This window comes from Oratosquilla oratoria, chromosome 4 (assembly GCF_046742065.1).
Source record: "Oratosquilla oratoria isolate Oo_2021 chromosome 4, ASM4674206v1, whole genome shotgun sequence".
NCBI lineage: Eukaryota > Metazoa > Arthropoda > Malacostraca > Stomatopoda > Squillidae > Oratosquilla > Oratosquilla oratoria.
The window spans coordinates 81,497,387-81,520,265 of NC_134780.1; the positions used below are offsets into that span (position 1 = coordinate 81,497,387).

The 22,879-nt window shown below is 48.5% G+C and overlaps 1 protein-coding gene and 2 non-coding genes across 3 annotated transcripts in view; 2 read left to right on the plus strand and 1 right to left on the minus strand.

The window, feature by feature from the left end:
* LOC143024572 (dynein axonemal heavy chain 7-like) overlaps nucleotides 1–22,879 on the minus strand; it is a 377,264-nt gene that overhangs the window by 87,721 nt on the left and 266,664 nt on the right. The window contains exons 61-64 of the mRNA XM_076183383.1: nucleotides 20,258–20,346; nucleotides 19,551–19,704; nucleotides 18,709–18,842; nucleotides 17,768–17,959 (exon numbers count right to left, since the gene is read on the minus strand). Of these exons, the coding sequence (XP_076039498.1) occupies nucleotides 17,768–17,959; nucleotides 18,709–18,842; nucleotides 19,551–19,704; nucleotides 20,258–20,346 (569 nt within the window). The remainder of the gene's footprint in view (nucleotides 1–17,767; nucleotides 17,960–18,708; nucleotides 18,843–19,550; nucleotides 19,705–20,257; nucleotides 20,347–22,879) is intronic.
* Nucleotides 2,398–2,469, plus strand: TRNAE-UUC (transfer RNA glutamic acid (anticodon UUC)). The gene has a single exon. It is a non-coding gene; the product is annotated as a tRNA-Glu (tRNA).
* TRNAE-UUC (transfer RNA glutamic acid (anticodon UUC)) lies at nucleotides 16,106–16,177 on the plus strand. The gene has a single exon. It is a non-coding gene; the product is annotated as a tRNA-Glu (tRNA).

The window sequence follows — 22,879 nt, forward strand, 5'->3', positions numbered from 1 at the left end:
ATGGCCAACAGGTGACGTAGCGAGTAGAAGAGTTCTGCATCAGAAATAGAATTCTTTCCCAAAGGGTCTCCACCCTCCTCTTATCCCCAACTTCGAATCCTTTCCCACTACACTTCAAATGCGCTTATGTTTTTCCTGCGACATTCTGACGGTGTAGTTATGCCATGTGACTTGATCTTGACAGGTTGGGTTAGGTTAGGTTAGATTAAGTTAGACAAGTTATTGCAGCGGTTACAGTAAAACCGTGTACAGTATGTCAACAGGTTAGGTTAAGTTAGGCTAGATTGGCTTAGGTTAGGATAGGTTAGTTTAGTTTAGGCTAGGATGGCTTAGGTTAGTTTAGGTTTGATTAGGTTGGCTTAGGTTAGCTTAGGCTAAGTTGGCTAAGGTTTGGTTTGGTTAGGCTAGTCAAGGCTAGGCTGGCTTAGGTTAGGTTAGTTTAGGCTTGGTTGGCGTGGGATGGGATAGGTGAGATTAGGTTAGGTTGGCTTAGGTTATAGTGCAGCGGTTTCTAAGTCAGGGGAAAACCCCGCTGAACCTTACAGACCAAATGGTCTCCTGTCGTCACATACTTTGTTACTGTAACCCACTGTATGAGCCGAAGGGTTATTTGAATAAATTCATAGGTCTTGCGTCTTCTCTGTTCTGCATGAGGGACCGGAGAAGGGGAGGGGAGGCAGTCGCTGATTAAATTAAGCGGTCTTGCTGTACATGTGTTGTGTCTTGCTGCATTACTTCTGACCCTAGGCAGTACGTGGAATGCAGGGATGACCCGTCATCCAGGAGGAGCCAAGAAAAGAGGGAGGGACGGAGGGGTGGTGAGTGGGAGTGGAGTGGGTTGGGATGAAATTTTGTGGGAGTGGAACTATGCCTTTTGACTTAGGCTACCTCTCTTGTAAGGAAAAAAAGTCTTTGTTACACACACACACACACACACACACACACACACACACACACATATATATATACATATATATGTATATATACATATATATATATATATATGTATGTATGTATATATATATTGATGAGACATTCTGACAGATTGACGTAAGTGGAGTAGGAAACACAGGAGTCTTAGTCTGGGTTTATTCGTGACTAGTTTCACAGGTATGCTTTTTCAAAGGAATGGTGTACAAATGTATAAATGCCCACAGTTCGTTTGTACACCATTCCTTTGAAAAAGCATATCTGCGAAACTTGTCAGGAATAAACCCAGACTAAGACTCCTGTGTTTCCTACTCCACTTCCGTCATATATATATATATATATATATATATATATACGTTTCTAGGTACGATGTCTTCAGGATAGGCCCGGCCACTGATTCAAACTCCCCCAGATGCAGCCATCACACAATGGACAAAGAGCGCCTTATCTTACACTGCCCCACCCTGACTACCCCCAGACAATAACTCAGTATTTCTTGTATAAGTGACCTATGGTCCCGCCCGAGGGCTGTTGCCGGTTTCCTAGAGGCCGTGGGTCTTTTCCAACAGACCCGGGGCAACGGACTGAGTGTTGTCTTCATGACGAATTTATCATGTGCATGATGCTCCAATCCCTAATATTTTGACCCCCCCCCCTCTTTTTTTATATACTAGGTTTGTCTTGGGACCATTGGTGCCTGAGGCAATGATTCTAGGAAGAAAAAATTCCGTGTTTTGTTTCTTCTTTCGCGTTGACATTAGTTGACTGGTCTCACGGGGAGGAAAACACACACACATCTTTTTCCCCTTCAAGTTTCACTGAAAAACCCACTACAGTGCCAGCAACCGTCCCCAGACCCTGGAAAGAAACACTGGACTCATGTCTATGTTGTTTCTATGCCACCAGCTTATACCAGCAGGAGGGGATCAGTCGCCGGTTCTAAGCTCTCCTAATGTATGTGGAATACAGTTCACAAAGAGGACGTAGGAATAGTACAGACACCGAGTGCCAGCCCCTTGGGGCTGCACCTCCACGAGGTAAGGCCGTTGACGAGTTCTGAAGACGGGCAATGGGGAGATGATCCTCTTTGACGTACGTCTTGCAGGACTATCACTTAAGAAATTCCTATCGCTGGTTGTTCTAATGAGGTCTATCTACTGTATATACCAAGAGCTTTTTCCCCCTTATTAGGGAGGTAGCCAAGTCAGAGGCACGTACCTATTACACCCATATCCTTCCCCTCCACCTCCCTTCCCACCCCTCCCATCTCAGCACCTCATGGAGATATTCATTGTAAAAAGAAAATTATACATCTCCAAAGCCTACTGAGCAGCTGTGTCAATTATCGACACCTGCTCATGATTGCAAGCAACAGCTGGTCACGCTTCCTGGATCAGGCAAAACACGCTAGCAGATAACTGTGCGCGACAAAAGACAAGTCCGCTACTGATAGCGTGCATATTTATCTCCCATGTGGTCTAGTGGCTAGGATACCTGGCTTTCACCCAGGAGGCCCGGGTTCGATTCCCGGCATGGGAAGTAGTTTTATGTAGTATGACGAAAGATTTGCTACTCAAATGCCGAGGAAAAATGGAATAAAAAGTTATAACATCTAGACGGCAGCATTTTGAACTGTGATTTAAATGAATTAAGCAAATGTGCATATTTACGATAACATCTTTTCCTACCATGGGAAAACACGCTACAACACTTTTGACTGTGAGCCAAGAGTGAAGGAAAAACCATACTCACACACATCGCCCAATTCGGAAATGACGTCATCTTCAAAGACTTCCTTTGGTCGCCACAAGATGGCTCTATTCGCACCAACTTCTAATTCATAATTAATGATCAGCTGCAGGACCGAACTATCCCCAGGGGAGATGATACAGCCTTTATACCTTACCATGGACCTTCACATGGTGTTATGCATGGTAATATATGTTTATAGTTTTCTCCTAAATAATTAAAACCAATCTCAATTAACTCCTTTTGGGAACTGTGTCTTAACTTATCGAGTGCTCTGCTGCAGGACCGAACTATCCCCTGGGGAGATGATACAGCCTTTATACCTTACCATGGACCTTCACATGGTGTTATGCATGGTGATATATGTTTATAGTTTTCTCCTAAATAATTAAAACCAATCTCAATTAACTCCTTTTGGGAACTGTGTCTTAACTTATCGAGTGCTCTGCTGCAGGACCGAACTATCCCCTGGGGAGATGATCCAGCCTTTATATACCTTCACATGGTGTTATGCATGGTAATATATGTTTATAGTTTTCTCCTAAATAATTAAAACCAATCTCAATTAACTCCTTTTGGGAACTGTGTCTTAACTTATCGAGTGCTCTGCTGCAGGACCGAACTATCCCCTGGGGAGATGAAACAGCCTTTATACCTTACCATGGAGCTTCACAAGGTGTTATGCATGGTGATATATGTTTATAGTTTTCTCCTAAATAATTAAAATCAATCTCAATTAACTCCTTTTGGGAACTGTGTCAACTTATCGAGTACCTAACCAATCTGCCTCTTAAGCAATTTCAACTTCATAATCACCTAAAAGTATAGTAAATTGTGTATTCCACTTGAACAGTAAATTACAGTGCGGATTTCAAAAGCACGTGATTATGATAGTGAATGTGTATATTATACATGCATGCATGCACACACAATTATAAAAACATAACTCCCATTTGTCTGTCTAAATTCAATCATAGGGTTTCTGACGAACCTTAATCTGTTCGTCTTCCATGCAGTTAAATCGTGCATACAAGTAGGAGGACTGGTACCAACACTGATCCCTGAGGTATTCCGCCTCTCACCTCCCGTTATAATGAAATCTTTTCCTTAACTACTGTTTAAAAATAAATTCTCGAATGAAATTCTCTCGTTCACTCCTACAACTGCTTTCCAATTATGTTTTTAAGTTCCAATTCCACACAGTAACCTCCTATGCGGTACCTTGTCAAATACTAATCGTTGCCTCCAGTCAAAGCCTTTACATGCATAAGTGTCGCCCCTAGGCAAATCTCTCAGTGACCGCCCCCTCCAAAAAAAAAAAAAGTGACCCCCCTCCCCATTACGCTATCCAGACATTTGGGCACAGGACATTTGGACACCCGACATGTGGGCACAGGACATTTAGGCACAAGACATTTGGTCACAAAGTACTGGGTGCGACATTTGGGCACAGCATAATTCGTGCTGTATATATTACAAATGTCCTGTGCCAAATGTCGTGGATCCCCCCATCACCACCAATCCTTACTGCTTATTATAGTTATTGGCTTGCGAAATAATTAAACAGATTTCAAAGGTGTTTTTAATGTCCCTATTGCAGAAAGGATAAGGGGAAAACATTTCATATTCTGTTGATTTTAACGCAAAATTCGTGTATTGCGGTAAAATATTCAGGGCTCCTTTGACCTCTTTTTATTATAATCATTTTGTCAGCCTTGTGGGTGGTCGGCATGTCCAGACTAGAATCGCCGCGCCCATAAATGTGGTCCCCCAGGGCATATGCCCTCCCCCCATGTAAGAGGGGGTTTACACGGTCTAATGGTTTGTCGAACGCGGTTCGACAGACACGTGTTTAAAGTGATGTGTGAACGTGTGGACGGGGTATTTGGGGTTTAACCAACGTGTTCGACACCAAATACCCCGTTCACACGTGTCTGTCGAACCGCGTTCGACGAACCGTTAGACCGTGTAAACCCCCTCTAAGGGGGAGGGCATATATAGAAACACTCACAACAATAGCTAAAGTCCCCAAGCCTTCCCACCGAACCTTCAAGGAAACTTTTCTACATCGTTCTAGCGTGGGTTGGTTTCTATGTGCTGGTAAGAAAACGTGGAGGGGAGTAGTCGCCTGTTATCAGCCCTCTTAATGCGAAAATAAATTAAGATATTTGAACGGAACCATACATGAATTTGAAGCTGGGTATAAAAAGTAGAGAGAGACAGGACCACATACAGTAAACGTTGCTCCTTCCCTGTATACTACAATTAGGTAAACACATCCACACACACACACACACACACACACACACACACATCCAAACATACACACACTAAACACGCACACACAGACGTATACATGCGCGCGCACACACACACACACACACACACAACGTTGTACATGTAATTGAGGTTAAGTATGATGAATTGGATAGTAGGAGACGGGAACCAACAAGCGTTGCTTCTTTCCTGTACACTTTAACTAGGTAAACACACACACATACATACATACACACACACACATAAATTGCACATGATTTTGAGGTTAAGTATAATACGAGTAAACTGGACAGAACGACACGAGACCCAACGAGCGTTGCTCCTTTCCTGTACATTACATTTAGGTAAATACGTGCGCGCGCACACTTGTGAAGGAGCTGTCGATCACGAGTCCAACACGTGATCCAAAGACCAATGTGAATACACGCATGTGCTCTTGGGTTGGGTCACATCAAGCCAAGGCTAGACAGGTCAAGTCGAGGGTCGGGTCAGGTCAGTTCAGGGTCGTGCTCGGTCATTCAGGAATTCCCTTTCATCTACACCGACAACTGACCCGGCCAACCATGGGAACGCTCACGTGCACGGTCGAGGTCCGCGTGGGTAACAACCTAACGGCAAACTTGAAGAAGAAAGAGAGAGATGGAGAGAGAGAGAGAGAGAGAGAGAGAGAGAGAGAGAGGAGAGAGAGAGAGAGAGAGAGAGAGAGAGAGAGAGAAAACAGAGGGAAGGTAGAGAAAACAGAGAGAGGATAGAGATAAAGGAGAGAGACAGAGGACAGAGATAGAGGAGAGAGGCAGACGAGAGACAAAGAGAGGAGAGAGACAAAGAGAGGAGAGAGACAAAGAGAGGAGAGACAGACAAAGAGAGGAGAGAGAATAAAGGGAGAGGTGCACGGTTGAAGTCTGTGCGAGAGAGAGAGAGAGAGAGAGAGAGAGAGAGAGAGAGAGAGAGAGAGGGGGGGGGGAGAGAGAGGGGGGGGAGAGAGGGGGGGAGGGAGAGGCGGAGAGAGAGGTGCATGGGGGGGAAGGGTGGGAGGGGGAGGGGAAGAGGGAAGGGGAGGGGATGAGGGAAGGGGGAAAGGAAAGGGAAGGGGAGGGGAAGAGGGAAAGGGGAGGGGAAGGGGAAGAGGTAAGTGGAAAGGGATGGGAAGGGGAAAGAGAACACAAAGGAAGAACAAACAACAGCAGGCCTACGGGCCCTAACGAGGCTGTTTGTGTTTACTAAACTAAGCTACAGTTAAGAAAACAGGACAACTAGGCGATAGAAGATGAACTAACACTACTTCTACCACTATCCTATCCAATTGCAATTGTCATATCTTTTATTGCAATGGATAATATTTCATTTGCGGATTAGATTCCAAGTATTTATCTAAGCGATTTTTAAATGTTGTTATCGTGTTACTTTCAACGACAGTGGAAGGTAACGAATTGCACACATTAACAACCCGGTTAAAGAAGAAGTGCTTACTTTCGTTCGAAGAGAATCTTTTGCCAATTACTTTAAAATCGTGACGTCTTCTTTTATTTGATTGGTCTAATAAGAAGTAATCTTTGACACTGATGTTGTCAAAGCCTTTGAACATTTTAAAAACTTCAATCATATCTCCTCGCATTCTTCTTTTGAAAGTGAGAATAAGTTTAGATTTTTAAGTCTTTCTTTATACGGCAGATTTTCCAGCCTTGGTATAATTTTGGTCATTCTCCGTTGCACTCTTTCTAGTTTATTAATATCTTTCTGGTAGTATGGGGACCAAAATTGTACACAGTATTCGAGATGGGGACGGACCAAGGAATTATAGAGGTTTAGCAACATTTTTTCTGATTTATTTTCGAAGACTCTTCCGATGAAGCCAACCAATTTATTTGCAGTTTTAACAACTTCTGAGCAGTGTTAACTTGGCTTCAAGTCATTTGATATTAAAACGCCTTGATCTTTTTCTTTAGTTACTGAATCCAGTATTTCGCCATTCATTTGATATTGGATGTGATCACAGTTACCTCCAATGTACATGACTTTACATTTGTTAACGTTAAATTTCATTTGCCACTTGCTAGCCCAGCTTGATAATTAATCTGTCTAGGTCGGAATGCAGAATTTCTTTCTCTTTGGTGGTTGTTACTTTACCGGTAATTTTTGTGTCATCAGCGAATTTTGATACTTTGCAGAGGAGGCCGTCGTCTATATCATATATATTAAGAACAAAACGGGTCCCAAAACTGATCCTTGCGGAATTATATCGAATGCCTTCTGAAAATCTAGATAAATTATATCAACAGATCTACATTTCTCGTATTTGTTGAAGACGTCACGAAAGTGGGGAAGATTAAACATGAGCGTTTGCTACAGAAGCCATGTTGCGAATCTTTCATAATTTTATTTTCTTCTAAAAAAAAAATCACTACATTGTCGCGAATGGTGGTCTCTAGCAGTTTACACACAATCAAAGTCAGGCTAATCGGTCTGTAGTTGCTTGGTTGTGATTTGTACCCTTTCTTGAATATAATTGTTACGTTAGCACATTTCCAATCTGATGGGACTCTACCAAGTGTTGAAGATTTGTTGAAAATGATGCACATTTTCAATCTGATGGGAGTGCTAAAGATTTGCGAAAAGGATGCACAAGGGTTTACTGATTTGATTTTTGACTTCTCGCAGAATTCTAAGTGAAATTTTGTCAGGTCCCGGGGCTTTATTGTTTTGAGCTTATCAATCACTTGTACATCACTTTCGATATTTACGAGTTGATTTAAAACGTTTTGGGACATTTTATGATCTGGTGGCTGATACACTGAGCAATCTTCGTCTGTGAAGACTGATAAAAAAAATATTATTAAGGATTGAGGCCATCGCATTTTCATCATCCGTATGTTTACCTTCATCGTCATTTAATGGTCCAATGCCGCAAGTAAACGTTTTTCTTCTTATTCGCATAACTATACAATTCTTTAGGGTTCGATTTGCTTGCCTAAAGGGAAGGTGGAAAGGGAGGAGGAAAAGGGGCGAAAAGGGGAGGGGGAAAGGGCGAAAGGGAGAGGCGAAAGGGGGAGGGGGAAAGGGGGGAGGGGAAAGGGGGGGAGGGGGAAAGGGCGGAAGGGAAGGGCGAAAGAGGGACGGGGGAAAGGGCGAAAGGGGAAGGGGAAAGGGCGAAAGGAAAAGGCAAAAGGGGGAGGGGGAAAGGGCAAAAGGGGGAGGGGGAAAGGGCGAAAGGGGAGGGGGAAAGGGCGAAAAGGGGGAGGGGGAAAGGGCGAAAGGGGAGGGGGAAAGGGCGAAAGGGGGAGGGGAAAAGGGCGAAAGGGGAAAAGGGCGAAAGGGGGAGGGGTAAAGGGGAGGGGAAGGGGGGAAAGGGAAAGGGAAAGGGGGAGGGGAAAAGGGGTAGAGGGGGAGGGGAAAAGGGGAGGAAAAGGGCGAGAGGGGGAGGGAAAGGGCGAAAGGGGGGAGGGGGAAAGGGCAAAAGGGGGAGGGGGAAAGGGCGAAAGGGGGAGGGGGAAAGGGCGAAAGGGGGAGGGGAGGGGGGGGGAAAGGCGAAGGGGGAGAGGAAAAGGGGGAAAGGGGAGGGGAAAGGGCAAAAAGGGGAGGGGGAAGGGAAAAAAGGGGAGGGGGAAAAGGCGAAAGGGGGAGGGGGAAAGGGCGAAAGGGAGGGGGAAAGGGCGAAAGGAGGGGGAGGCGAAAGGGGGAGGGGGAAAGGCGAAAGGGGAGGGGAAAGGGCGAAAGGGGGAGGGGAAAGGGCGAAGGGAGGGGAAAGGGGAAGGGGGAAGGAGGAAAGGGGAAAGGGGGAAAGGGGAGGGGGAAAGGAGGGAAGGGGGAGGGGCAAAAGGGGAGGGGGAAAGGGCGAAAGGGGAGGGGGAAAGGCGAAGGGGAGGGGGAAAGGGCGAAAAGGGGAGGGGGAAGGGCGAAGGGGAGGGGAGGGGAAAGGGGAGGAAAGGAAGGGGAGGGGGCGAAGGGAGGGGGAAAGGGCGAAAGGGAGGGGAGGGAGGGGAAGGGGGAGGAAAGGGGAGGGAAAGGCGAAAGGGGGGGGAAGGAGGGGAAGAAAAGGGGGGGGGGGGGAAGGAAGGGCGAGGGAGGGGGAAAAGGGGAGGGGAGGGGGAAGGGCAAAGGGAGGGGAAAGGGCGAAGGGGGGGGAAAGGCGAAGGAGGGGGAAAGGGCGAAGGGGAGGGGAAAGGGGGGGAAAAGGCGGAGGGAAGGGCGAAGGGGGAAAGGCGAAGGGGGAGGAAAGGGCGGGGGCGAGCGGGGAGGGGGAATGGGCGAAGGGGAGGGGGGAGTGCGAAGGGGAGGGGGAAGTGCGAAGGGGAGGGGGAAATGGGCGAAGGGGGGGGGAATGGGAAAGGGGGAGGGGAAGGGCGAAGGGGGAGGGGAAAAGGAGGGGGAGGGGAAAAGGGCGAAGGGGGGAGGGGAAAAGGCGAAGGGGGAGGGGAGGGCGAAGGGGGAGGGGAAAAGGCGAAGGGAACGAAGGGAGGGGGGAGGGGGGGGAAAGGGAAAGGGCGAAGGGGGAGGGGGAAAGGGCGAAGGGGGGGGGGGAGGAAAGGGCGAAGGGGGGAAAGGCGAAGGGGAGGGGAAAGGGGCGAGGAGGGGAAAGGGCGAGGGGGAGGGGAAAGGGCGAGGGGGGAGGGAAAAGGCGAAGGGGGAGGGGAAAAGGCGAAGGGGGAGGGGAAAAGGCGAAAGGGGAGGGAAAAGGGGAGGGGGAAAATGGCGAAGGGGGAGGAGGAAAATGGCGAAGGGGGAGGGGAAAATGGCGAAGGGGGAGGGGGGGAATGGCGAAGGGGGAGGGGGAAAATGGCGAAGGGGAGGGGGGAAAATGGCGAAGGGGGAGGGGGGAAAATGGCGAAGGGGGAGGGGGGAAAATTGCGAAGGGGGAGGGGGGAAAATTGCGAAGGGGAGGGGGGAAGGGGGAGGGGGAACAGTGGAAGGGGAAGGGGGAAAGTGAAGGGGAAGGGGGGAAAGTGGAAGGGGGGAAGGGGGGAAGGGGCAAGGGGAAGGAAAGGGGGGAAGGGGCAGAGGGGAAGGGGAAAGGGGGGAAGGGCAGAGGGGGAAGGGAAGGGGGAAGGAAAAGTGGAAGGGAAGGGGGGGAAGGGGAAGGGGGGAAGAGGAAGGGGGGAAAGTGGAAGGGGAAGGGGGAAAGTGGAAGGGGGGAAAGTGGGAAGAGGAAAGGGGAAAGTGGAAAGGAAAGGGGAAAGTGGAAAGGGGGAAAGTGGAAAGGAAAGGGGAAAGTGGAAAGGGGGAAAGTGGAAAGGGGGAAAGTGGAAAGGGGAAGGGGGGAGGGGAAGGGGGGAAAGTGGAAGGGGAAGGGGGGGAAAGTGGAAGGGGAAGGGGGAAGGAGGAGGAGGGGAGGGGAAGGGGGAAAGTGGAAGGGGGAAGGGGGGAAAGTGGAAGGGAAGGGGGAAAGTGGAAGGGGAAGGGGGGAAGGGGGGAAGGGGGGAAAGTGGAAGGGGGAAGTGGAAGGGGAAAGTGGAAGGGGAAGGGGAAAGTGGAAGGGAAGGGGGAAGTGGAAGGGGAAAGTGGAAGGGGAATGGGGATGTGGAAGGGGAAGGGGAAAAGTGGAAGGGGAAAGTAGGGGAAGGGGGAAAGGGAAGGGGGGAAATGGAAGTGGAAGGGGGACAAGGGGAAGGGGGAATGGAAGGGGGAAGGGAAAGTGGAAGGGGGAGGGGGAAGAGGAAGGGGGGGACAGGGGAGGGGAAGGGGGAGGGGGAAGGGGGAGGGGGGAAGGGGGAGGGGGGAAGGGGGAGGGGGGAAGGGGGAGGGGGGAAGGGGGAAGGAGGGAAAGTGGAAGTGGAAGGTGTGGAGGGAAAGTGGAAGTGGAAGGTGTGGAGGGAAAGTGGAAGTGGAAGGTGTGGAGGGAAAGTGGAAGTGGAAGGTGTGGAGGGAAAGTGGAAGTGGAAGGTGTGGAGGGAAAGTGGAAGTGGAAGGTGTGGAGGGAAAGTGGAAGGGGGGAATAATGGGGAAGTGGAAGGGGAAATGGGAAAGTGGAAGGGGAAATGGGGGAAGGGGGAAATGGGGAAAGTGAGGGGAAGTAAGGGGGGAAATGGGGGAAGTAAGGGGAAATGGGGAAAGAGGAAGGGGAAATGGGGGAAAGTGGAAGGGGAAGTGGGAAGAGATGGAAGGGGAAGGGGGGAAAGTGTGAGGGGAAGGGGGGAAAGTGGAAGGGGAAGGGGGGAAAGGGGAAGGGGGGAAAGGGGAAGGGGGAAAGGGGAAGGGGGGGAAAGGGGAAGGGGGGAAAGGGGAAGGGGGGAAAGGCGAAGGAAGGGGAAAAGGGGAGGGGAAAGGGTAAGGGTGGAAGGGGAAGGGTAAGGGTGGAAGGGGAAAGGGTAAGGGTGGAAGGGGAAAGGGTGGAACGAAGGGGAAGGGTACGGGTGGAAGGGGAAGGGTACGGAGTGGAAGGGGAAGGGTAAGGGTAAGGGGAAGGGGGGAAGGGTAAGGGGAAGGGGGGAAGGGTAAGGGTGGAAGGGGGGGGGAAACGGGAAGGGTGGAAGGGGAAATGGGAAGGGGGGAAGGGGAAACGGGAAGGGGGGAAGGGGAAACGGGAAGGGGGGAACGGGAAACGGGAAGGGGGAGAGGGAAACGGGAAGGGGGAAGGGGAAAAGGGAAGGGGGAAGGGGAACGGGAAGGGGGAAGGGGAAACGGGAAGGGGGGAAAGGGGGGAAACGGGAAGGGGGGGGAAGGGGAACGGGAAGGGGGGAAGGGGAACGGGAGAGGGGGAAGGGGGAAACGGGAGAGGGGGAAGCGGGAAACGGGAGAGGGGGAAGCGGGAAACGGGAGAGGGGGAAGCGGGAAACGGGAGAGGGGGAAGCGGGAAGGGGGAAGGGGGAAGCGGGAAACGGGAGAGGGGGAAGCGGGAAGCGGGAGAGGGGGAAGCGGGAAACGGGAGAGGGGGAAGGGGAAACGGGAAGGGGGAAGGGGAGGAAACGGAAGGGGGGAAGGGAAGGGGAAGGGGGAAAGGGGAAGGGGGAAGGGGAGAAACGGGAAGGGTGGGGGAAGGGGAAAGGGAGAAACGGGAAGGGTGGGGGGAAGGGGGAAGGGGAGAAACGGGAAGGGTGGGGGGAAGGGGGAAGGGGAGAAACGGGAAGGGTGGGGGGAAGGGGAAGGGAGAAGGGGAAAAACGGGAAGGGGGAAGGGGGGAAACAGGAAGGGGGGAAGGGGAAAAGGGAAGGGGGGAGCGGGAAGGGGGGAAGGGGGGAAGGGGGAGAAGGGGAAGGGGGGAAGGTGGGAAGGGGAAACAGGAAGGGGGGAAGGTGGGAAGGGGGAAACAGGAAAGGGGGGAAGGTGGGAAGGGGAAAAGGGAAGGTGAGAATGTGGGAAGGGGAAACAGGAAGGGGGGAAGGTGGGAGGGAAAAGGAACAGGAAGGGGGGAAGGGGGGGAAGGGGAAACAGGGGGGAAGGGGAAGGGGAGAAGGGGGGAAGGGGAAACAGGACGGGGGGAAGGGGATAGGGAGAAGGGGGGAAGGGGAAGGGGAGAAGGGGGGAAGGGGAAAAGGAAGGGGGGAAGGGGAAAAGGAAGGGGGGAAGGGGAAAAGGAAGGGGGGAAGGGGAAGGGGAAAACAGGAAGGGGGGAAGGTGGGAAGGGGAAACAGGAAGGGGGGAAGGTGGGAAGGGGGAACGTGGGAAGGGGGGAAGGTGGGAAGGGGAACGTGGGGAGGGGGAAGGTGGGAAGGGGAAACAGGAAGGGGGGAAGGTGGGAAGGGGAAACAGGAAGGGGGGAAGGTGGGAAGGGAAACAGGAAGGGGGGAAGGTGGGAAGGGGAAACAGGAAGGGGGGAAGGTGGGAAGGGGAAACAGGAAGGGGGGAAGGTGGAAAAAGGAAGGGGGGAAGGTGGGAAGGCGGGAAGGTGGGAAGGGGGGAAGGTGGGAAGGGGAAACAGGAAGGTGGGGTGGGAAGGGGAAACAGGAAGGGGGGAAGGTGGGAAGGGGAAACAGGAAGGGGGGGAAGGTGGGAAGGGGAAACAGGAAGGGGGGAAGGTGGGAAGGGGGAACAGGAAGGGGGGAAGGTGGGAAGGCGGGAAGGTGGGAAGGGGGAAGGGGGGGATGGGGGAAACGGAAGGGGGGAGGTTAGGAAGGGGAAAGGGGAAGGGGGGGAAGGGGAGAAGGAAGGGGAAAGGTAGGAAGGGGAAGGGGAAGGTAGAAAGGGGAAGGGGTAGAGGAAGAACAGGAGAAGGGGGAAGGTAGAAAGGGGGAAGGAGGAAGTAAGAAAGGGGAAGGGGGAAGGGGAAAAGGAAGAGGGAAGGGTGTAGAAAGGGGGAGGGGGGAAGGTAGGAAAAGGAAGGGGGAAGGTGGGAAGGTAGAAAGGAGAAGGGGGAAGGTAGAAAGGTAAGGAGAAAGGGGGGAAGGTTTAGAAGGGAAGGGGGGAAGGTAGAAAGGGGAAGGGGGGAGGTAGAAAGGGGAAGGGGGGAGGTAGAAAGGGGAAGGGGGGAGGTAGAAAGGGGAAGGGTAGAAAGGGAAGGGGGGAGGTAGAAAGGGGAAGGGGGGAGGTTAGAAAGGGGAAGGGGGAAGGTTAGAAAGGGGAAGGGGGGAGGTAGAAAGGGGGAGGTAGAAAGGGGAAGGGGGAAGGTAGAAAGGGGAAGGGGGAAGGTAGAAAGGGGAAGGGGGAGGTTAGAAAGGGGGAAGGGGGAGGTAGAAAGGGGAAGGGGGAAGGTAGAAAGGGGAAGGAAGTGGAAGAACGGGGAGGGGAGTGGAAGAAAGGGGAGGGGAGTGGAAGAAAGGGGAAGGGAGTGGAAGAAAGGGGAAAGGGAGTGGAAGAAAGGGGAATGGGAGTGGAAGAAAGGGGAAGGGGGGAGGTAGAAAGGGGAAGGGGGGAAGGTAGAAAGGGGAAGGGGGAGGTAGAAAGGGGAAGGGGGGGAGGTAGAAAGGGGAAGGGGGGAGGTAGAAAGGGGAAGGGGGGAGGTAGAAAGGGGAAGGGGGGAGGTAGAAAGGGGAAGGGGGGAGGTAGAAAGGGGAAGGGGGGAGGTAGAAAGGGGAAGGGGGAGGTAGAAAGGGGAAGGGGGGAGGTAGAAAAGGGGAAGGGGGGAGGTAGAAAGGGGAAGGGGGGAAGGTAGAAAGGGGAAGGGGGGAGTAGAAAGGGGAAGGGGGAAGGTAGAAAGGGGAAGGGGGAAGGTAAGAAAGGGGAAGGGGGAAGGTGGGAAGGGGAATGTAGGAAAGGGGAATGTAGAAAGGGGAAGGTAGAAAGGGGAAGGGGGAAGGTAGAAAGGGGAAGGGGAAGGGGGAAGGTAGAAAGGGGAAGGGGGAAGGTAGAAAGGGGAAGGGGAATGTAGAAAGGAGAAGGGGGAATGTAGAAAGGGGAAGGGGGAAGGTAGAAAGGGGAAGGGGGAAGGTAGAAAGGGGAAGGGGGAAGGTAGAAAGGGGAAGGGGGAAGGTAGAAAGGGGAAGGGGGAAGGTAGAAAGGGGAAGGGGGAAGGTAGAAAGGGGAAGGGGGAAGGTAGAAAGGGGAAGGGGGAAGGTAGAAAGGGGAAAGGGGAAGGGGGAAGGTAGAAAGGGGAAGGGGGAAGGTAGAAAGGGGGAAGGTAGAAAGGGGAAGGGGGAAGGTAGAAAGGGGAAGGGGGGAAGGTAGAAAGGGGAAGGGGGAAGGTAGAAAGGGGAAGGGGGAAGGTAGAAAGGGGAAGGGGAAGGTAGAAAGGGGAAGGTAGGAAGGGGAAGGGGGAAGGTAGAAAGGGGAAGGGGGGAAGTTAGAAAGGGGAAGGTAGAAAGGGGAAGGGGGAAGGTAGAAGGGGGAAGGGGGAAAGGGGGAAGGCAGAAGGGGGAAAGGGAGAAGGTAGAAGGGGGAAGGGGGAAGGTAGAAGGGGGAAGGGGGAAAGGGGGAGGGTAGAAGGGGGAAGGGGGGAAGGGGGAAAGGGGGAAGGTAGAAGGGGGAAGGTAGAAGGTGGAAGGTGGAAGGTGGAAGGTAGGTAGAAAGGGGAAGGGGGAAGGTAGAAAGGGGAAGGGGGAAGGTAGAAAGGGGAAGGGGAGGAAGGTAGAAAGGGGAAGGAGGAAGGTAGAAAGGGGAAGGGGGAAGGTAGAAAGGGGAAGGGGGAAGGTAGAAAGGGGAAGGGGGAAGGTAGAAAGGGGAAGGGGAAGGTAGAAAGGGGAAGGGGGAAGGTAGAGAGGGGGGAAGGGGGAAGGTAGAGAGGGGGGAAGGGGGAAGGTAGAGAGGGGGGAAGGGGGAAGGGAGAGTGGGAAAGGTGGAAGGGGAAGGGGGAAAGGGGAAGGGGGAAAGGGGGAAGGGGGAAGGGGGAAAGGGGAAGGGGGAAGGGGGAAAGGGGAAGGGGGAAAGGGGAAGGGGGAAAGGGGAAGGGGGAAAGGGGAAGGGGGAAAGGGGAAGGGGGAAAAGGGAAGGGGGAAAGGGGAAGGGGGAAAGGGGAAGGGGGAAGGGGAAGGGGGAAGGGGTAAAGAGGAAGGGGGAAGGGGAAAGGGGTAAGGGGGAAAGGGAAGGAATAAAGAGGAAGGGGGAAGGGGGAAGGGGAAGGGGAAAGGGGAGGGGGGAAAGGGGAAGGGGAAGGAAGAGGAAGGGGGGGAAAGGAGGGGGGGAAAGAGGAAGGGGGGGGGGGAAAGAGGAAGGGGGGGAAGAGGAAGGGGGGGAAAGAGGAAGGGGAAGGGGAAAGAGGAAGGGGGAAAGAGGAAAGGGAAGGAAGGGGGAAAGAGGAAAGGGAAGGAAGGGGGAAAGGGAAGGAAGGGGGAAAGGGAAGGAAAGGGGAAGGGGACGGGGAAAGGGGACGGGGAAAGGGGACAAGGGAAGGGGGAAAGGGGAAATGTAAAATGGGAAAATTGATGCTTAGCGAGCAGACTTAGTTCTCAAGTCTATTTTCATAAGATCACGGTACGGACAGATAAGTTAGATTTCTTAACACGAACAAACAAATAAAAATAATTAACATAACAAGAAAATAAATAAATTAATAAATATATTTATAAAAAAATAAATGAACAAACAAATTAAACGTGGAACGAAAAATATATTAGAAAATAAATTAATAACAAATATAAATAAACAAACATAAACAAAAGGCAACCGTGCTACCGGCCCAGAAGGTTCTGTCGCGCCGTTCGAACCCAAGCTCCGAGGTCCCAACCACCTCCTCCCTCCCGACTCCCTAGGGATACTCCTACAATCCCTACTCCCACATCCCACTTTCCCTTCCCCGACTCAAAGGGATGATTTTCTTGTTCAATGTATGTCCTCGTCCCCAACCTCCCATGTGGTCTAGTGGCTAGGATACCTGGCTTTCACCCAGGAGGCCCGGGTTCGATTCCCGGCATGGGAATAATTTATTTCGATGTGGGGGGAGGTCCTCTGGTGCATATTTCATTACTCCCCCAAACCCCACCCCACCCCAGGGAGGGGGTGGTATCGGTATTACTAGTTTTCTACCTTTCGTTTACTGAAATTACCATCACCACCCCCCGACACATCCAAGAAAAAAAATCTGAACACTGCCTGATATTGTACCCTAACAATAAATTTCAATTTCAATAAATGAAACTATATAATTATCAACTTGAACAAAATCTTCCGCGTAAAGCACTGCGGCGTGAGTAATAATAATAATAATAATAATAATAATAATAATAATAACAATAACAACCATCACAACTTTGATTAAGGTAAGGGGTTTGTGTGGTTTCGTTAACGAGTTTTTCTTTCGATTTTTTCCCACGATTTTTTTTTTCTTCCATGGATGTTCATCTAGACCGCATCCACCTTGGCCTTGGGTCTAACCCTAAGTGAAATAAAATCGCCTGGCGCTAGCCAAAATAAACTATCACGGGGAACACTGGGCCAACGAGGAAAAAAAGAAGGCAGAGAGAGAGAGAGAGAGAGAGAGAGAGAGAGAGAGAGAGAGAGAGAGAGAGAGAGAGAGAGAGAGAGGCCATCTCAGGTTCAGCAGTGGGTCATATCACAAGCTGAATGAAATCGCCTAACGTACCCCAGAGCTCAAACTCGTTTACTTGTTTTAAGATAATTTTATGGATAGGGATGACAAAGAGACATGGAACTGCCTAGAGTAGGCCTCATGGTCTCTTGCAGTCTCTTCCATTTTTTTTTTTATATGATAAAAGAAGATTAGAGGAGTGTGGCTAGGGATGACAGGTGGTGCGAGACATGGAACTGCCTAGCGTAGGCGTTACGGTCTACCAATTCCCCAGGTGCTATCTTTCCTTATACTACAGCCTACACCATTTATTTATTTTTATATTCTTCCCCCTTCACTTAAGTCTTCACACTACAAACTCAATTTCTATTTGTATTATATCATTGTGTCTACAAATGCATATATGAGCATATGAATCCTTTCACTGCACTGATGTAGATACAAATACCAAAGGGGTTTTTATCCAACATTAATGGAGAGTGTGAGTCTACGTAGACATCCATCCTTCACACACACATCTTAAAACCTTTTAATGACGGAGTCATCTCTGAATTCCGCCACACAGCTTGGAGTCAGAGGTAGTGCAGCAAGACACAGCACTTACAATATGCGATTCAGAAAACTTTTACCTTAAAATGGCGGTGTGCTTTACTCCTTCAGCTGAGGAAACTCTGTACCCATAACTAATCTAACACGGACCAGTAATAATAATAACAACAATAATATTAACAGTGATGGTAATAATAATAACAAAAGCATTAACAATAACAATACTACCACTGGTACAACTACCACTACCAAATGAATAATAGCAATAATAATAACATATCGCAATAGTAATAATAACAATGACGATAGCAATACTACTGCTGTTACTACTACAACCACTACTACTATTAACACTAATACTGACAATGACAATAACAAGTGGTGCCAGGCACAAGAAACCTCGCCCGGCAGCAACAACGAAGTCCCACTTACTTTTTATTCTGCGCCGTCTGAAGCATGAGGGTGACCCGCTCCTCCTCAAGTTCCGGCTTCTCGTGGGCCACGACAAGGGCGAGGAGCTGGTCCTCAAGTCCAGCTCCCGTCAGCGCAAAGTTGACAAGTGTGACCTTCACGGACACTTCGGGAACATAGTTGGGGTTCCCTAGTTTTGTGGTAAGGTACATCCTGAATGACCAAAAGTAATGAAAGATGCCATTAAGATGATGATGATGATGATTATTATCATTATTATATTAACTGCAATAACTACAATAACAACAATAATATCAATATTAATTAAATATTATTGATAACGATGATGATAACAATAACAATGATAACAGTGATAATAATAACAAAGATATGAAAAAATTCCAAGAATGAGGGACATCCTGATGACCACAGACCTGAGAAACCAAACAAAAAATATTTCACAAAATTACAAACCAAAAAAGGATGCGAGAATTCAGAAAAATACAACCTATGTTGACCCTGTGGTGGAGTGACAAAAACACCACTGTGTCATAAAAGGTGACTAAATGGGGTACAGCTATGGGACTCGACACGTTTTTTTCTCCCTCACATAAAGAGTCCAGGTACAAGTATACTTAGACTCAACCTCTTCCTTATAAGAGGAACTGTGGCCTTTGTATGTATTCGTATGTATGTGTATATGTAATATATATATGTGTGTGTGTGTGTGTGTGTGAGTGTGTGTGTGTGCAAAACAAGGAAGCAGAATTTCGTTGATACATATTGTATTAAATACGACAGCGAAGTTGAATAACTACAAGAATGCTCTCATTGTTAATACAATACACACAATTATTATATATATATATATATATATATATATATATATATATATATATATATATAATAGGCATGTACAAATCATGTAGCCTTTGCACAACCCATATGGGAGAGTCCAGTACCTGAATTCAGAAGAGTACTCAATGGTGGCATCCCCGAGCTTGATGCAAGTCGACCCGCTCTGCTTGAACGTCTGCTTCAGGAGAAGAGGCTCCAGAATGGGGTCCAGGTCCTCTCCCACGTTCTCCAGGAGGACCTAAGGAGCATAATAACCAAGTTATGTTTTCACATGTCTTCACTTATCCACTTCCTTAATATATATATATATATATATATATATATATATATATATATATATATATTTTATACTGATAGACGACTCTTTGCAAGGCAAAAAATTGTCGATTAATTCCTTTCACTAAATCACAAAAGTACCTTTAGTCTGGATATCCTAAACGGAAATCCCTTCCTAAAGTAAAAGGTTATATTCAAACATATTTTGATTTGTTTGAATGCTTAGCTGTGACCTGGGACATGATCCTCTCTGACGTTAGTTTCGCAGGGTCGCCACTTGCGGGACTGTTGTTGGTCCATAAACACACACACAAACACATACGCAATATATATATATATATTGGAGAAGGGTGTAGGAAAACCTTATGAAAAAGTTTAAAAACTGTGAGAATGCTGTGCTGTTGTTTTCAACTCTACGTGCACACACACACACACACACACACACACACACACACACACACATACAACCTCTGGACGTGATGAGCTCACGCCAAGAGGCGCTTAGTTGCGACCGAGCCGACAAAGAAAAAGAAAAAATGAAAAGAAATGACACACAAATGTAAAACAATATAAGGAAAATAAGAAAACGAGAGACGAAGACAAGCGACAAAAAACACCCGTTTGTCCGTGCGCTCGGTTCGATCCCAAGCCGCGGCTCCTGTTCACCCACCGGCTGTCCGAACTGAACGCAGTTCTCGAGCGTGCGGATGAAGTCTGCGTCGGTGAGCTTGACCACTTGCAGGGCGTTGTCCTTCTCCATGCTCCGGATCCACTTGTTGGCCTGACCCTGCGGATCGATCAGCAGCGGCCATCGTGTTGTGTTGCTAATAACAATAACAAAAATAATAGGAATTTTAAATAAGTACAGTTTAACGATACCGATATAACATCAATAACAAAAATAATAAGAATTTTATATAAGTACAGTTTAACGATACCAACAGCAATGATATAACAATAATTATATTTTAATAAAACAATACCAACAATAATAGGAATACTAAAATTTACAAGTACACTTGATAAAAATACTAATAACAATAATGGCAATAATAAAACAATACTAATAATAATATGAATGTTAATAATGACAAGTACAGTCGTTAATAATACCAACATCAACAATGATATAACAATAATATTATCAAAATACCAATAATAGGAACGTTAATAACGATAAGTACAGTTGTTAACCATACCATCATCAACAATGATACAACAAAACTGACAATAAGAAAGCAATACTACTAACAATAATAATGGGAACGTTAATAACGACGAGTACAATTGATAACGATACCAACAATAACGACACCAATAACGATATGAGAGTGCCAAGCTTTTTGGCACCCGGGCACACTCCTTGGCCTCACTGACCTTATGATGACCCCGTTGTCGATGCTGAAGGGGTCCGTCGGGAGGCCGTTCAGGGTCCAGTCGCGAATCGTCAGGGGGTCACCCAGGACCTGCGGCAGAGGGACACCAAGAGGTAAATCCAAGTTCCAGGTGAAATGTATATAAGTACGTGTGTGTGTGTGTGTGTGTGTGTGTGTGTGTGTGTGTGTGTGTGTGCATACGAGTGCTTTACCTAATTTATCTTATAGTATTTACCTGATTGCACGAAAAGAACGTTCACAGGGTACTGTTTCTTTGTTTAACCAATCAAAATGCACCTTACGTTCATATATGGTTTTCGATTGGATTATGTCCCATGACCTCATGACGCTCTCTCATCACAAACCAAGAACTCTTCTCTGTGGATTTTATCCACTCCTTTCATTGATCTCATCACCACAATTTGGTCACCTTTCTTTCTCTCTCCTTTTTTAACGATACAGTTCTGTATTTCTATTGTCTCCTTATATGGTTTATCTGTCAAGCTGGGGTCCACTGTCTCCCTGTTCTTTGTAGTCTCCCGATCTTGTTTATAGCATTATATCTGTGTGGTGACTATACCACTACTGCGGCAGATTCAAATCTTGGTCGGATCAGGTTCTGATGGGGACTGGCGCTGGCGTGTGTGAAGCAACGCGTTCCCTGGCGTATGCCCCCAATTGGTGACACACATACACACACACTATATATATATATATATATATATATATATATATATATATATATATAGCCCCCAATTGGTGACACACATACACACACACACACAATATATATATATATATATATATATATATATATATATATAAATATTTATATACATATATATATATATATATGACACACAGGAAACCCACAGTCGGAGAAAAAATAAACTTCGAATAAAGGAGAATCCTATATTTCGGCTATCAACTGTAGCCCTCTTCAGGAGTGTGACTTTCCTGAAGAGGGCTACAATTGATAGCCGAAATATAGTATTCTTCTTTATTCGAAGTTTATTTTCTCCGACTGTGGGTTTCTTGTGTGTCATTTCCAAATGTGCTACTATATTTCTATGTGTATATATATATATATATATATATATATATATATAAATTATATATATATATATATATATATATATCCTCCATGGCGTGAAAAGTCATCCTAATGTTCGTCAACAGCCTGTATGTCTCGCCAACAACCTTGCTGATGTAGGGTCACGAGCACAAGTTTTGAACCATCCTAACTTTTCCATTATACAAAGGTGAAATTCTTTGACAACTTTTTTACCTATTCACAGGAAAAGATATAACGTACTTGGTTTAAAAAGTTGTTGGGAAAAATGTTGTGTGGGTCCAAACTTTTGTTCGTGTCTGTGCTTCTATGACAAATTCTTCCTTTGCCTTTGTAACCCTTAGAGGGGGTTTACACGGTCTAACGGTTCGTCGAACGCGGTTCGACAGACACGTGTTTAAAGTGATGTGTGAACGGGATATTTGGTTGTCGAACACGTTGGTTAAACCCCAAATACCCCGTTCACACATCACTTTAAACACGTGTCTGTCGAACCGCGTTCGACGAACCGTTAGACCGTGTAAACCCCATCTAGTCCCGTCGTGGCTAAAACATGACGATTTAAGATAAACCCAATACAGTATAACCCCGAACTAAGGGAGTTTCAATAATCTTAACTAACCATCCACCTTCCTCCGAGTTAAATATAGTCTTGAGCAGGTGGTCGTGAGTTCGAGTCCCGGGGCCCGCTGCGGGCTTGCCGCGTTAGTTCCCGATAGCCCTGGCCAGGCGGGGAAGCGACTCAACTTCGGCAAGCGATTTGCTGCAATGGGAATGGATGGTGATCATTGATCATCTCCTCCTACTCCTTCTACTTATTCACAGACGTTCATTGGAGTTTTTTTTTTTTTTTAAGATCCTTTCAGCCGTCCGCACACCACAGAGAGTCGGTCAGTATTGATCTTGGAGTCGCATGCACTCCTGCAGGCACACTCCACCACTCCAGAGCCGTGCGAAAAAGAACGATAGCCTTCCACGACTCCAGCCCAAACAACTCCCACAGTTGATTAAGAACTTCAATCAGAAGTGGGGGAGATCGGGGTTGGGGTGAAAGAGGCAAAGGGTACGACTATATCGATGAACATGCTCCTACGTTGTGTGTGTGTGTGTGTGTGTGTGTGTGTGTGTGTGTGTGTGTGTGTGTGTGTGTGTGTGTGTGTGTGTGTGTGTGTGTGTGTGTGAGAGAGAGAGAGAGAGAGAGAGAGAGAGAGAGAGAGAGAGAGAGAGAGAGAGCGAGAGAGAGAGAGAGAGAGAGAGAGAGAAACTGCCTACCCTTGCCATTCTCCCACTCCCAGTCAGCATATTCTACTAGCACAGGGCAACGTGTGACACAAATCCGCCTCCTGGCTGTTCACACGCGGTGGGCGGTGAGGAGCCTACGCCAGGAGGAGCTGAGTAGCTGCGGCCGAAGCAGTCACCCTTGCCCTTTTATGGGCTTTGGGGACTGTTGGGGGGCAGGTAACAAACAGACAATGCTGGGAATCGGAGAGGATTGCGGGATTCGATCTTACAACTAAGAGATTACGAGATATTGTTCTGCACTGGCAGCAC